General features: G+C 44.4%; 1 protein-coding gene across 1 annotated transcript in view; it reads left to right on the forward strand.

Annotated features, from left to right (window-relative positions):
• The window catches only part of LOC147107159 (doublecortin domain-containing protein 1-like), a 731,408-nt gene that overhangs the window by 217,782 nt on the left and 497,176 nt on the right, over window positions 1-16,450 (forward strand). Inside the window, exons 11-14 of the mRNA XM_086008298.1 lie at window positions 1,649-1,815; window positions 6,741-6,863; window positions 10,498-10,615; window positions 15,103-15,249. Coding sequence (XP_085864424.1) covers window positions 1,649-1,815; window positions 6,741-6,863; window positions 10,498-10,615; window positions 15,103-15,249 — 555 coding nt within the window. The remainder of the gene's footprint in view (window positions 1-1,648; window positions 1,816-6,740; window positions 6,864-10,497; window positions 10,616-15,102; window positions 15,250-16,450) is intronic.

Raw genomic sequence — 16,450 nt, forward strand, 5'->3', positions numbered from 1 at the left:
TTGACACTAAATTGGCCTCACTTAGAGAGGCTACAGGATGGACAGTGTAGGAAAAAGAGAATTGTCACACTGGCGTAAGCCAATTCTGGAGTAGGGACTAAGGTGCATTGTTGTGGCATGAGGGAGCTTTACTTTGCTATATCTGACTCCAAAATGGAAGGTGCTCCATTCCATAGCATTATCACCCAGATAGGCACAGGGAAAGAATCGCACAACAGTGAATTTATTATCCATTATGTCTCAGATTAAATGTTGCTTTATTGAACACAGCGGGGTGTGATTTTCAACTTCTGCCCAGAACAAGTGCAAAGTTGCCAGAGTGACCATGCTGCCGGCGTGTGGTCCTGGTCTCATTGGCATGCCACCAGTGAACTGCAGGTGCCAAGCAGCCACCCCCAGTTGTGGGAGGGCAGGATTTAAAAAAAATTCATGTAGGTGTCACTGGCAAGACCAGCATTTATTGACCATCCCTAATTGCACTTGAGAAGGTGGTGGTGAGCTGTCTTGAACCGCTGCAGTCCATGAGGTGAAGGTACTCCCATAGTGCTGACTTTGTCATAGTGGTTTGGTACAACTGAGTGCAGTTAAGAGTCAACCACATTGCTGTGGGTCTGGAATCACATGTAGGCCAGACCAGGTAAGGACAGCAGATTTCCTCCCTAAAGGATATTAGTGAACCAGATGGGTTTTTATGACAATCCTGTAGTTTCATGGTCACCATTACTGATACCAGCTTTTTATTGCAGATTTATTCAATTGAATTTAAATTCCCCAGCTGCTGTGGTGGAATTTGAACACATGTTTTACTAGATTATTAGTCTAACCCTCTGGGTTTCTAGTCTAGTAACATAACCACTATGCTACCATTCCCGGCCTACTCATACGCTCCGCCAGCTGGCAGGTCAGATTTGGGAAGGTGGGGGGGGATGCCCTCGAATGAGCTGGCAATGGGCTGGAGTTTTTTTGGGGGGCCGAGGAGCACGCCTGTAAACTCAAAATCCACCAATTTTTTAAAAATTACCTGGGCCATTTTGTGAGCCCATTTGTACCTGAAAATTGCAATCGGGGTTTTAGCAACTGTGCAGGAACAAAATTTGCATATTTAAGTAGCTGCTAGCCCATTTACAGAGGTGCCAGATTATTGCATCAGGTGGGCTTTGGGTGTCAATGGTGCTTTCCCCCCCCGATTGTCAATTACTGGCCACCCGTTATTCAGGCTAGAAACGGGCGACTGGCAGTTGACAATCGCCCCACTGACCCGATCTCAGTTTCTCAATATCATTACCTGCGTGTGCGCTGGTTCTGAGGAAAAATTAATACATAGGTTGCGCTGGATGGGGTCGACATCATGAACCCAGTCTTAAGGAGACGAGTAAAATGAAGAGCAGGCAACTTATGATTACACTGAACAATCCCCTGTCTGTAAACCAGCACAAGAGCAGGGGTCAGAGTCAATGGTAATACTGTTGCACCCCCTGCTGGTAACAAGCCTGTGTTCTCTTTGGTTCCTTACAACAAGATAAACAATTCAATCATTTCACACTCCCCGAGCACTCTTTTGAACTTAATTAATATGTGTTAGGATTACAATTGCACAAGACCTGAAACAATTTTTCAAATCATTCTTTTTTCTATGGCCCTATCCCAGTTGCTTCAGATGATTTGCCAAAGGCTCCAGTGCTCTCCGGGATACCATGCTTCAGGTCTCAACCTTCGTCCTCCTCGGCTGTTTGATGAAAATGGACAAGAAATAACAAATCCCCTTTTTCTTGAAAACGATCAGAAGGTTTGGGTGTCTTACGGAGAAGACTACAGGTAAAATGAAAATGCAATTGTTATCTCTGTGATCTCGGGCTGACCTTCGCTTTGGTTAGCTCACTGCAAAGGGGAATGCAACAACCCCAGGTAATAACTGTTTTATTACATCCCTGGGATTTTTTCTTTTCTGAGGTCGCGTCTCTAGACATGCTGGGGAAGCACGACATCTCTGTCTAGCTTTATCCATAGAGCCCTGTCATAGTTCCTGATGTCTGCCTGTCAGCACTCCGAGAAGGAATTTTTCATGTTTGAATAGTCACCTTAATGATGGCAGATGGAAACACTACAGGGGGCACAGCCCATCATCCTGTCGTTGTTCTGGGTTGCACTGACCTGTTCCACAGCATTCATGTTTTGTCCATTTTTTAAGGCGAAATGGACAGTAATTGAAAAGTATCTTAAGTGAATTTTATCAAACCCTCTGACAACACAGTCCCCATTGTTTGTGTTGCTCCCAATAATGTCTTAACCTTTTATGCACCAGTGACAATAAATGGAATGACAAATAGATAGGACCCGCATTCTCTATGGCTGCCTTCTGAAGCGATGCAATCTACTTGTAAGAGAGGGGAAAGTACAACGGTGTGTTTCACTAGTCCCTCAATTAACTACCAAAGCACAAATTTAAACTGAGTGGCTTGACAAGTACAAACCTTAGTTGCAAATCTGACATTTTATTTTTTAAGAGCGAGATGCTTGAACTAAGATCAAAAAGAAAAAAAATTAGCAGCTCCGTAATGTATAATTTTTGTAGCTTTTTAACAGGCTTTAGCAGTAAGATTCCTCTGAATTGAGTTATTACATCCTGCTAAAAATGCAAGGTTGGACTCTTTTATTCACAGAGTAATTATGACCGGGAAAGAATGAATAACACAGTTTGTTCTCGTAGATTTAAGGAAAGCGGGCAGTGCTGTTTATTTCCATTTTCAGCAGCAAGTGAGGGGATATAGTGGACTCCTTGTTGGCTCAGTGGGTAATTTTCCTCTTCACCACTTGGGCGGTAAACTAGTGGAGCAGATCGAAAATCAGGCGGGTTCTGTACTCTGCAGACAATGCGTTCCGCTGGTGTACGGCCTAAAAATGACCACCTCGGTGCTTGTGTCAGTAAATTATTTACTTTTTTCAATTGTCCCTAAAAAAAAAAATAAGGTGATTGAAACTGTTAGGGATCATGAACTGAGGGATTATGTTATAATTGAACATCGCTTTCATGTAAAGCATCTGGAAAATCTTTTATTATTTGCGGAGAAAAAAAGACATAATTCTTGTCACACTGACGTTGTGTTGAAGGATTTTGATGTGTGATATTATTGCATAGAAACATAGAAACATAGAAGATAGGAGCAGGAGTAGGCCATTCGGCCCCTTGAGCCTGCTCCGCCATTCAATGAGATCATGGCTGATCATCCAAATTCAGTACCCTGTCCCTGCCTTCTCCCCATATCCCTTGATTCCTTTAGCCTCAAGAAATATATCTAACTCCTTCTTGAATATATTTAATGAATTGGCCTCAACTGCCTTCTGTGGTAGAGAATTCCACAGGTTCACCACTCTCTGGGTGAAGAAATTCCTCCTCATCTCTGTCCTAAATGGCTTACCCCTTATCCTTAGACTGTGACTCCTGGTTCAGGACTCCCCGACCATCGGGAACATCCTTCCTCCATCTAGTGTTGCGATGTGTGTTTGTAAACAAGGGGGAAAAATTTACCTGATGCTTTTTCATGAAAATTGTGAGCCTTCAAGAGTGAATGAAAGTTTCCAGTGTGAAGTTGTAGAGTACTTCTGTATGAATCCTGTAATCGTATCAGTAAAGGGTGTGACATGGCCAAATTGCAGTGTCTCAAAATTGAGCTTCCTTCTGCCAGCTATTTTCAAGAACAGTGCCTCTGTGTCACTAAGCTTAGGACAGGGCAACTCGATTTCTCTCTAAAGTTTCAATAAAGAAATAAACTTAATATGCATTTTTTATTGCTGTTCTGCAATCTTTATTTCTGGAATTAAACACAATAGGAACATAGGATAGGAGGAGGCCATTCAGCCCCTCGAGCCTGTTCCACCATTCAATGAGATCATGACTGATCTGTGACCTGTGACCTATCTCCATATAGCCGCCTTTGCCCCATATCCCCTAATACCTTTGGTTAACAGAAAAAATCAGTCTCAGATTTAAAATTAACAATTGACCCAGCATCAGCTGCTGTTTGCAGAAGAGAGTTCCAAACATCTACCACCCTTTATGTGCAGAACTGTTTCCTAACTTCACTACTGAAAGGCCTGGCTCTAATTTTTAGGCTATGTCCCCACCAGCGGAAATAGTTTTTTTGGGCTGGATTTTGCCAGCCCTGGGGAGGTGGGTTTGGAGGTGGGACAGCTGGCAAAATGGCAGAATCTGGGGGCGGGTGCCCAACCCGTCCCCAACCTGCCTCTGTGCCATCTTGCCAGGAGGCGTGTAGCCATCCTGCGCCGGGTCCCGTCTCCTTGAGGGTGGGAAGGGATTACAGCCACTTAACTGCCTGTTTACAGATAGTTAACAGGCAGATAAGAGGATTATCCCCATTTTGCCCACAAGTGCGGGCTTCCCGAAGGCTCCGAAACCTGCCAGGGTCACTGAGGCGAATAGTGGGTCTGCGGGGGTCGGAGGGGTCCAAAAGTGCGCTGTGAAGGTAAGTGATGGGTGCAAGTGTGGAGAGGTGAGTATCTGAGGTAAGTGGAAAGTGTTAAAAAAAGATTACTTACCTTTGTTTCTTCCTGCAGGCTTCAATCAGTGGGTATGCGGAGAGTCTCGCACCTCCGCGACAGAGATGACAGATGGCCGTTGCATTCTCCAATTCCAACAACCATCTAATTTCTGCAAAAGAAAGAGGTTTGATGAGTTCTTGTATTCAAGAACTCATCAAACTACAGAGAATGTCAGTGTTTGACAGCTTCACAGAGCTGTCAAACGATGACAATTCATCTGTCAAAAATTTTTGACAGATGAAACGTCATATGTTGACGTTCTTTGTAATCAGCTTTCCCTTAATTGGCCTGCTAAGCCCGCTGGGCGGGCTTAACAAGGTCAATCAAGGGAAAATAGCGTGGGTTGGCCAGAAGTTGATGGAGGCGGGACTGAAACCCAACAAGTGGGAGTCCCGCCTCCAAAAGCTCCCCATTGGCAAAATCCAGCCCTGGGTTTCTACCCTATCAGTTCCCCTCAATATCTTGAAAAGTTTGATCAAATCACCCCTTAACTGTTTAAATTCCAGGGATTACAACCCTAGTTTGTATAATCTCTCCTTGTAATTTAACCCTTGGACTCTAGGCATCATTCTGGTAAACCTACACTGCAGTCCCTCCAAAGCAAATTTATCTTTCCAGAACTGAACACAGTACTCCAGGAGTGATCTAACCAGGGCTTTGTACTGTATAGCTGTAGCATGATTTCTAAGCCCTTGTATTCTAGTCCTCTAGTTATAAAGGCCAGCATTCCATTACTTTTTTTGATTTTTTTTTGTATCTGTCTCTTTGGATCTCTACTGCTTCTAGCTTTTCACCATTTAGAAAGTACTCTGATCTATATTTTGGACTTTCAACCAGGAAAGTTATTATAAATACTGAACTATTGCTAATGTAGACTTTCTGAAGTATAAAAAAAATTGAAGGACTACCAGATCTCCTGCACACTGGAAGCTGGAATTTGTACTGTTTTATAAAGACAGGGGCATTATATCATGTAGTTCACAATGTATTATTCTGCTGCTAAGGTGGATCGGTGTTTCAAGAACATAAGTTCTTAAGAAGTAAGAGCAGGAGTAGGACATACGGCCCCTCGAGCCTGCTCCGCCATTCAATAAGATCATGGCTGATCATCGACCTCAATTCCACTTTCCCACCCGATCTCCATATCCCTTGATTCCCCTAGATTCCAAAAATCTATCTACTGTAACTCAGCCTTGAATATGCTCAATGACTCAGCATTCACAGCCCTCTGGGGCAGAGAATTCCAAAGATTCACAACCCTCTGAGTGAAGAAATTCCTCTTCATCTCAGTTTTAAATGGCCAACCCCTTATCCTGAGACTATGCCCCCTAGTTCTAGACTCTCCAGCCAGGGGAAACAACCTCTCAGCATCTACCCCGTCAATCCCCTTCAGAATCTTGTATCAGCATGTTCCTTTAAGGCCATAAGGACTAATTGCTGTGAATAGATATGTCTTGAGGTCAATTAGAAAGGCTATTTGCTGTTAGGTATATCCTAAAATCAACAAGAGGCTAATTGCGTTTCTTTGAGTGTGACAGAAATTTGTATGTGTGACACCTGAAGGGTTAAAACCTTTTTTTTTAATGCACGTAGAATTATTTTTATACGATGTGTACAATTCCTATGAAGGAATCGAGCTGCAATCCAAATTAATTTGTCATGTAAAGGATTGCATAATGTCTAATTTTGCAAATTAGATCATGCATTAATTTGAAAGCTCCAATAGTTCATTTTTTGGAATTATGTACATATTCTTTTTATTCCAATTAGCTAACCATGTCAACTATATTATATACAGTACAATTATGATGCAAGGAGTGTAAAATAGTCAAGGAAGAGACAGACAGAGACAAAAAAAAAATCCTCGGGCAGAGTCCTACGGTATTATAAATGTAGAGGCCACTGGAAATTTTAAAAGTAATTATTTCAATTATTTTACCATTTCATCAATTTTTTTTAACTCTTGTTTTGTTTTTGGAGTCCTTAATTATATAGATTGTTTTAAACATATAAATAATTGGAATTGAGGGCTCTTAAAGATAATGTAGTTGAATCACTTTATAAAATAGCATTCACGTGTGCATTGGAGTTAATTGTTTTATTTATTTTGTAATTTCATTTCGCAGCGGAAAGAAAAAACTAAAAACCTGATAATTACTTGTTGCTGTCTGTATGTTTTACAGGAGCATCAGCAAACCATTTCTGTGTGTGAGATTCGACCGGGTAATAGGAGTTATGGAGCAGGACCAGAAGGTGGTTTATAAAACTCCTCTGGAATATGATGGTGCCTTAACTGGCTTGGAAAAGTATGATGCTTTGACCACATTTTATTAATATCTTAGACCTTTCGTTTTACATTAAGACATGCTTTAATGAGTTACAGTATTAAATTTGAAAGCCGTTTAATTGAGACTATCTCACTGGTTATAAGAGACTCATCAGTCATGGGTTCTGCTGGTACGGGGACGTCAAGATGGCCTTTTACAGGAGCATTAGAAGATCTAGACAAGATTTTACACTACTGCTGTACTTTTTGTAAGTGCAAAGGTCCCATAACTCACAAGCATGCAGTTCTTTCTCAGGGAAAAAAAGAAAGACTTATATTTCTATAGTGCTTTTCATGACCACCGGACGTCTCAAAGTGCCTTACAGCGAATTAAGTACTTTTGAAATGTAGTCACTGTTGTAATGTGGGAAACGTGGCAGCTAATTTACGCTCAGCAGCAATGTGATAATGACCAGATAATCTGTTTTTGTTATGTCGATTGAGGGATAAATATTGGCCAGGACACCGGGGAGAACTCCCCTGCTCTTCTTTGAAATAGTGCCATGGAATTTTTTATGTCCACCTGGGACCGCAGACGGGGCCTCGGTTTAATGTCTCATCTGAAAGATGGCACCTCCAACAGTGCAGCACTCCCTCAGCACTGCACTGGAGTGTCAGCCTAGCTTTATATGCTCAAGCCCCTGGAGTGGTACTTGAACCAACAACCTTCTGACTCAGAGGCAAATGTGCTACCCACTGAACCACAGCTGACACTGTGAGGAATAACACAGGTGTGGTATGACCTGTTGTATTATTCCGTTCATTTTTCTGGCTTTTTTGGATTGGAGTTTAAAGTTTAAAGCACAAAGCATTTCACGGAGTACCAGCAGAGACTGAGTTCCTGATGGTTGAAGGCTGGGTTGTCTATATGTGGTCACAATCCCAGCAAATCCAGCCCATGAAACCTTGGGAACTCAGCCCTATTTGCACTTATATTTCTTTTACACTGGTTTGGCCTGGGGATTTGGAAAGGGGTGTTCTTAGTGCTGTTTAAATTTTGTTTGCTAACGCTCTTGGGATGTTTTACTACGTTAAAGATGCTATATAAATGCAAGTTGTTGTTCCCTCATTGGTGGATAGATCCTAAATCAAGTTGTTAGTATCTGCAGCCTTAGATCCATGCAAGTTAATGAAAACGTGCTTCCCCCAGCTGATAATAAGCATCTATTTATATGTTAATATTCATCACTGGCAGGATCCTAATGCTTTACACATGGAGTCATGCATGCAGTCATTGGTGAGTGGAACCCACGACGTCTGGTCAAGGGCGGTAAACTTGGATAACAGTTTTCTAATAAAAACAATCTTACCCTTTGTTATGGTATAACCTGGGATCCTTCCTCAAGATTTGATCTGTTCCATTTAAAACGTTAAGAGCAGTGTTAAAGGTTCCTCCCAGCCGTCTGTAACACCAGCCCTAAATGGGAGTAAGGAACCAAAATTGATTTACATAACATGTTAAAGTCTCAGGCCTAGAAATTCACTTGGGCGCGGGCAGCTCGCTCGCGCCCAAAAGTTAGCACTGGGCGGGGAGGCATTAGCGCACGCTGTATATTCGTCTTCTGCGCCCCAATTCGGAAGCGGGCGCTATACCAGGGTGTGCCTGCCTCCGTTTGGGGCGCTGCAACTGAATATCGGCGCGCTAGATGCCGCAGCGCCACCCGATGCGGTGCGGCAGGCTGCGGTACTGCAGGCCTCCTCCTTCTCTTAAGGGGGAGGTGCCTGCAACGGCCGGAGCCCCGATCGCGAGTGCCGGCAAAAGAACCCGGCACAACGGAGAAGTGCCGGGCTCCACGGAAACCAGCCGGCAATGCCGCGGGGGGGGGGGGGGGTGGAGGAGGCCGGGGAAGGAGGTGCGGGCAGGCGGCCGCCGAAAAAGCGGCCGGCCGCACCTTCAGCTTTAAAGCGCCCCACTATGGCAGCAGGACGGCCCCGTTTTCTGTTCGCTGTTTGCGCCCGCTTCGGAGGAGGCGGGCGCAAATAAATATGGGGATCGGCGCGGTTTCGGGGCGTTACGGGCCACCGCGCACACCGATGACGTCATTGGTCCCGGCGCAGCGCTAATGGCTACCGCCGCCAATACCGCTGCACTCAATTTCCGCGCTACCACCCCGCCGGCGCAAAAGACCTCTTTAGGCGCTAAGTGGGCGCAAGGCCCACTGAATTTCTAGGCCTCAGTCTAGGATTTGCACACATAATCCAGGCTGACACTCTAATGCAGTGCTGAATGAGTGCTGCATTGTCAGCGATGACATCTTTCAGATGAAATGTTGAACTGTCGGCCTGTTCAAGTGTTAAAGTGCTATTTTTATTAGGTAAGGATATCAAGGGATTTTGGAGCTAAGGCGGGTAAATGGAGTTGAGGTACAGATCAGCCTCGAGAGGCTGAATGGCCTTTGCCTGTTCCTATGTTCCTAAGTGGACGTAAAAGATCCTGTGACACTTTTTCAAAGAAGAGCAGGGTGTTCTCTCAATGCCCGTCAACCAAAGCGGATTAACTAGATATTCATCTCAATGCGGTTTGTGAAATCTTGCTGTGCAAAAGTGGGCTGCTGCATTCATGTGCAAAACAACAGTGATTATACTTCAGAAAGTAATTTATTGGCTGTGTAGCACTTTGGGACATCCTGAAGATGTGAAGAGTGCTATATAAAAGCAAGTCTTTCTTCAAATATTGGGTATTCAGTGAAAACCGGCTTCCCGTTTCGAGGCCACTTACTGGCCATTTTAATCTGGAGAAACAGCACCCACAGTTAGGCTTGCAGAACCCCGCCTAGCTGATGAGGTACATTTTTACACATGTATAATTGTTTTCAGTTTTATGAAATCTCACCTTCACGGAAACTGTTTCCACTGGCTGGTGATTCGGTCACCAGAGGACACAGATTTACGATAATTGGCAAAAGAACCAGAGGGTAGAAGAAGAGACACTTTTTTACACAGCGAGTTGTTATGATCTGGGATGCGCTACCTGAAAGGGCGGTGGAAGCAGATTCAATAGTAACTTTCAAAATGGAATTGGATATATACTTGAAAAGAAAACATTAGCAGGGCTATGGGGAATGAGTGGGGCTGAGTGGGACTAATTGGATAGCTCTTTCAAAGAACCGGCATAGGCACAATGGGCCGAATGGCCTCCTTCTGTATGCCAAGATTCTATGGAAAATCTGTGGGATCTTTTATGTCCACCCTATCAGCTTAATGTGAAAAATGGCAGCTGTGACAATGTAGCACTCCCTCAATCATGTACTGAAGTGTCAGTCTACATTGTGTGCATAGTGGAGCTCGAACCTATGACCTTCTGATTCAGAGGAAAGAGTGCTACCAAATAACGAAGCTGACATCAGATAGAGACAGTAAGAGCTTGAAAACCAAATTTTCGTTGTGTTTTTCCCCTTTTAAGTGAGATAGATTCCAGTACCTCTACCTAGAAAGTTTCCAACTGTTTGTGTTCATATGTACTTCTATTGAAATGAAGAAAATGCAGCTGTAAATTGAAAGACAAATTTTAAGATGAAAAAGAATCTTAAAGGATCAGTTAAAATGAAGAAACTTTGTGGTTGATAGAATGCACAAACATTTTTAAAGGTCTCAATTCATGATTGACTTTGTAGGTGTGAGACTTGGGAAGTGTGCACAGAATTCCCAGAAAAGTATGACTGGACACAAATGACTCAGTCCTGTCATGAAAAGATGGACATGACAAGGAAGCGTCACTTCCTTCAATGGAAGGTGAGTACTACTCAGGTTCAACTGTTAACTAAATCTGGCATAGTTTAATTGTGATGTTTCTTACACTGGAGCTGAAAACCGTCAGCTCTACTCCACTGACCTAAGTGTGGCAGCAGAGACACTGGTGACCTCTGTTCCTGATCCCGCTTGGGGTCAAGCCAAAGTCAACTGATTTAAATATCTTCAATAGATGACCATGCCAGTGTTGGCACTTCTTGGGTACCTGCTAGAGGGGGCATGGGAAATGGGGCATAGCCAAGCATCCTTCATCAGTGCCAATGCCATCACGCCTTGGTCCCGCCAGAATCCACCTTCATTGGACTTTTTGCGCCAATCTCCGCCCAGAGATTGCCATTGGGGGCGAAGCATTTTTGGCCCCAGTGTTCTTTATTAATATTAGTAAAGACACTGTTACACCTGTATGTTTTGCTGCATCTGTTTGGCATAGTGTGCAAAGCGTAAGGTAAAGCTGGGTTGCGATAAGGCCTTCGATCTGCATGACCTGCTCTATGGATTGAAGATGTGACACTGACAGTACTACTTCAATTTGAATTCTATACATTATCCAGGATTTGCCTATTCCGAGATATTCCAATGTCTGATGGTATTCCTTTGCTGAAAGATGGGTGAAAGATATGTGTCAAGAATCCTATCTGGGCTGCTTTGAATAATCCAGTAGGTGGTGAGAGCAGTGCAGGTTGATTTTTTTTTCTGGCTCTGTTTTCATCAGATACTGCAGAGAGAATGGGTGAAAAGATGGGTTATATTTTCTGTTAATTAATGACTCCATCTATCTATATGTAAAAATCTTGTGTCAAAAGTGTGTGTGTGTGTCACACTTATGACTTCACATTCCAGATGTCACACAGAGGCAAAGGAATCTTAAAAATAGGAAAAGAAAGCTGGTCATATCATGATGGTTTCTTCTGACCTGGAGCCAGATATTTACAATTAGTTACAGTTGCATTCTGAATGACCTCTGAAGTTTACAATCAGCTACAGCTCACTTGATTTGTCTATTCAGACCACTGCCCACCGTGTATAAAATCACAGGGCCATAATGAGACAGTTTGGTCCATCGTGTCTTTGCTGGCACTCTGTAAGAGCTATCCATTTAGTCGCATTCTTCCATCCTAACTCCATACCCTTCAGCAGTGGTTGGGTCAGCAACTACGTATTACAATTGCACTCCAGACCCCAGACTACACATGAGCGATGGCAACAGGTGATCCTTTCGTGTTTTTGAACCTTTCCACCCTTGCTTTTCACAGATTCAAGACCTGCGTTTCAGGCAGCATTTCATTTAACTTGCGATTCGCATTAACATGCCTGATGATTACAAATTATGTTATCAATGCACATTTTTTCATTTGTTTTAAAGGCATTTAGCCCTGAAAATCGAGGAGACATAGTTTCACTAGTTACGTCAGTATCGTGCCAGCAGGTGCCCTCCAACACGGACCCTGGCGGAGTTTGCAGGCTCAGTGGGAGGGCACACCAGTTGAATGGGCAGATGTATTCCTGTGGCACTGCAGGTACAAGTCTGGTGCCAATCTGTCCTGCCCAACCAGAAAATCCAATGTCTACCCAATTTTGGGGGTGAGTGGGGGTGTGGGGTGTGGGGTGGTGGTGCGTAAGGTTGCCCAGACCCCATGCAATCTTCCATCAATCCCTTGGCCATCTTTGGAGGTCTAGGCCAGTTTCCTCTCCTGGATGCCGGTGCACCAACAGTCAACCTTCTCCCAAGCCTCTATCAATGCCTCTTTTTATTGTCATCACTGAGGAAATGCTCAAGAGCAGCTGAGAGTGATTGGCCTATCAATTGTTCCTGTCTTCCTTTGGGAAAGGGCCTAGCCTTGTCTCTCCATGATGGTAGAGTCCAGATCAGGAACTCACCATTAGGTGAATGACAGGCATGGACATAAGAACATAAGAAATAGGAGCAGGAGTAGGACATTCGGCCCCTCGAGCCTGCTCCGCCATTCACTAAGATCATGGCTGATCTGATCTTGGCCTCAACTCCACTTTTCTGCCTGTTCCCCATAACCCTTGACTCCTTTGTAGTTCAAAAATCTGTCAATCTCCGCCTTGAATATATTCACTGACTCCGCCTCCACAGCTCTCTGGGGTAGAGAATTCCACAGATTCACGACCCTCTAAGAGAAGAAATTCCTCCTCATCTCCATCTTAAATGGGCGACCCCTTATTCTGAAACTATGCCCCCTTGTTCTAGATTTCCCCACGAGGGGAGACATCCTCTCTGCATCTACCCTGTCAAGCCCCCTCAGAATCTTATATGTTTCAATAAGATCACCTCTCATTCTTCTAAACTCCAATGCGTATAGGCCCAACCTGCTCAACCTTTCCTCATAAGACAACCCCTTGATCCCAGGGATCAACCTGGTGAACCTTCTCTGAACTGCCTCCAATGCAAGTATATCCCTCCTTAAATAAGGAGACCAAAACTGTACGCAGTACTCCAGGTGTGGTCTCACCAACACCCTGTACAGTTGTAGCAAGACTTCCCTACTTTTATACTCCATCCCCCTTGCAATAAAGGCCAACATTCCATTTGCCTTCCTAATTATTTGCTGTACCTGCATGCTAACTTTTTGTGTTTCATGTACGAGGACCCCCAGATCCCTCTGTACCGCAGCATTCTGTGGTCTCTCTCCATTTAAATAATATTTTGCTTTTCTATTCTTCCCACCAAAGTGGATAACCTCACATTTTCCCACATTATAGTCAATGGCCTAGAAATTCGGTGGGCTGCGCCACCAGTTAGCGCCCAAAGAGGGCACTTAGTGGGTTTAGCGCCACTGGCAGCGCCTCCCGCGAAATATAGTGGGGCGCTAATGGCGGTGTTAGCCTGTAGCGCTGCGTCGCCTCCGATGACGCCATCAGTGTGCGCAGCGCCCCGCTACCGCCCCGATCGCGATATTTGGTCACGCCCCCCGCTGTAACGCCGGTCGCAATTTGCGACTGGTTCAGGGGGGCCTACCTGCGGCAGTAGTGGCGCTAATTAAAGGGGAGGTGCGGGGCGGGCATTTTTTTTGCTGGCCGCCTGCCAGCACCTCCTCGCGCCGCCGTCCCCGGCCTCCTGAGCACCCCCCCGGGCAGTGCCGGCTGTGTCCCAAGAGCCCGGCACTTCTCCTCAGTGCCGGGCTCTTTTGCCGGCACTCGCGATCACCGATCACGCTGGTGCAGGCCCCTCCCCTTTAAGAAGGGGAGGAAGGCCTGCAGTACCGCAGCGTGCCGTGCCGCAGCGTGTGGCGCTGCGGCACGTTGCGCTGCGATATTCAGTTGCAGCGCCCCAAGAGGGATGTGGGGCGCCTCAAGCAGCGCCCCGCTTCCGTTTGGGGCACTGAAACTGAATATCGGGCTGGTGCAAGCGGCTCCGCCCGGAGCGGTAATTCCGGCGCCCGGGCGAGCTTGGCACCCCAATTGGGGTGCCACCGAATTTCTAGGCCAATCTGACAAATCTTTGCCCACTCACTTAGCCTATCTATATCCCTTTGCAGACTCGTTATGTCCTCCTCACAACTTGCTTTCTCACCTATTTTTGTATCGTCAGCAAATTTGGTTACATTACACTTGGTCCCTTCATCCAAGTCATTAATATAGATTGTAAATAGTTGAGGCCCCAGCACTGATCCCTGTGGCACCCCACTAGTTACAGTTTGCCAACCTGAAAATGACATTTAGCCTGTTTTGTTTCACAGCACCATACATCATTTATTTCACACATTATCTGTTGGGAGTGGGGGGAGGAAGGCATTCAAGTTAAGAGTAGCGACAGAAGCCTGCATAGGTTAAGCCACTCCATCTCAATTGATTGACAGCAAAGCGATGGGAGTTACAACAAACTTTCCATAATGGAAGATATTTTCAGACAGATTTGGTCTTCACATTAGTGGTATTTTGGCAAGTACTTTATTAAAACTGTAAAACGTGGGGGTAATTGCAGCTTTAAAGGGTTAATGGCTATCCATATTAGAGAATATGCCTAGCAATATCACTGGCAATAACAAAATGCCTGCTGATACAATTATGCTTTGCATTCCCCCATGTCAACTAGATTTGACTCAACTAGATTTGACTCCCTTTTTTTCCCTATTTAACAAGTATTTCAATATGTTTCTTTTCTCTCTCTTGAAAAATAAGCTTATAATTAGTCTGCACTGCCGTGTAGCTGCAAACTGCTGGCTCCAGCAGTTTGTCTGATTGTAAAGCTGCAGCGTTTTGTGTTCTGACCTGCTGTTTGGCATCTTCTGTGCTATAAACAACACTGCTTTGTGGTGTGTTTATCTTCACTGCGGCTGACAAGTACCATTTTAAATGGAAGTTAAGGAAGAATGAGAGCTAGAGCCGAGGATTCAGATGGTGTGGTGGAGCAGGCAGAAAGAAGGAGGAGAGAGCCTGTAAAAATAGGACGAGGACATCAAAAAAATGCCAACTCAATGTCTTCTTTTATGCTTTGCGAATAGAACGATCCCCAGCTGGTCATATACCCTTCGATTACTATTGAAAAGCGGAGTGAGAAAGCTGCTTCCGTTAAAAAGGAGCAAAAGAAACACAAGACTTCAGTAGGAGCGTCAAGGTGGTCTTTATCTCATATGTGGGTCATTGCAAAGGTACTCAACTAATCAAATAATTAATGTCGGATTAATTAGATCCAGGTTTAAAAAGACTGGCAACTCTCACAATATTGCCAAAAATATCCTGGCGGGGTGAAAAAAATGTCACAAGTGAATCAGTTTAAAATTGTCACAAAGAGAATGAAGTGAAAGGTTAAGAAAAAACTCTTTACACAGTGGGCTGTTGGAGCATAGAATGCTTTGCCACAGGGAGTGGTGTAAGGGGAAATTGGATAAATATTTGAAGCAAAGGCAGATACAGGACTATAGGGAGAGCAGGCAGTGGTATTGGTTTTCAATTGCTCTAGCAAAGAGCCAGCATAGACATCATGGACCGAGAGAAATCCTTCTGTGCTGAAAAGGTTTTTGGTTCTATGATAAGGAAAGCATTGTGAAAACATTTTTTTTTGAAATGTCACATTGTTTATATCTCATATCCTAGAACATTTTGTTTCAAAAAGGATCCAAAGAATTAAGCGAATATTTCAGGGGGGAAATAACATCTATCCAGCGACATGTACCAGTAAATGTACCGGTGAGGACAGGACAGAGCTGCATTGTGATGGGCCCCTTCAAGGCTAAAAAGCCAGCTGACAATCACTGTCAAGAATGGCCACCTAAGCAAGGTATCAGCAGACTGCCAGTGCCTGTGGAACCATGTTCCAACGGGGTCAGTGCGAACTAGGACACGGGCAGCAGAGTTTTGGATGACCTCAAGATTACGGAGGGTAGAACGTGGGAAGTCAGCTAGGAGTGCATTTGAACAGTCATGTCTAGTCACGTGATGAGAGGGAGGCCTGAAGAATTGAAAACATTTTACTTTAAAGAATATTTTCCTACTTGCAGAGGGCCGACACAGGCTTGACAGGCCGAATGGCCTCCTTCTGTGCTATAACCATCCTATGATTTTATGATTCTATCATCAACTGGATGAGTTTGAATGGCAGAATCATTTAAAGGTACCACTGACATTGGTGGCAGAAGAGTGTTCTGATATAAAGTATAGGGGTATATTTTCCAATTGAGTTAACGGCTATGTTAAAACAGTCAGGAATTTGGTGCAAAAGTATTAAGAGTTTGTACCAAAACAGTGCCAATGAGAAAATATGCTCCACTCTATGCAGGGCTAAGGTAAGATAACATGGGGAGAGCTCTGAAAGAAAATGCTGGAAAAACTCAGCAGGCCAGGCAACAACCG

The sequence above is a fragment of the Somniosus microcephalus genome, chromosome 15 (assembly GCF_052327205.1).
Source record: "Somniosus microcephalus isolate GS21.2 chromosome 15, FLI_Smic_1.0, whole genome shotgun sequence".
Taxonomy (NCBI): domain Eukaryota; kingdom Metazoa; phylum Chordata; class Chondrichthyes; order Squaliformes; family Somniosidae; genus Somniosus; species Somniosus microcephalus.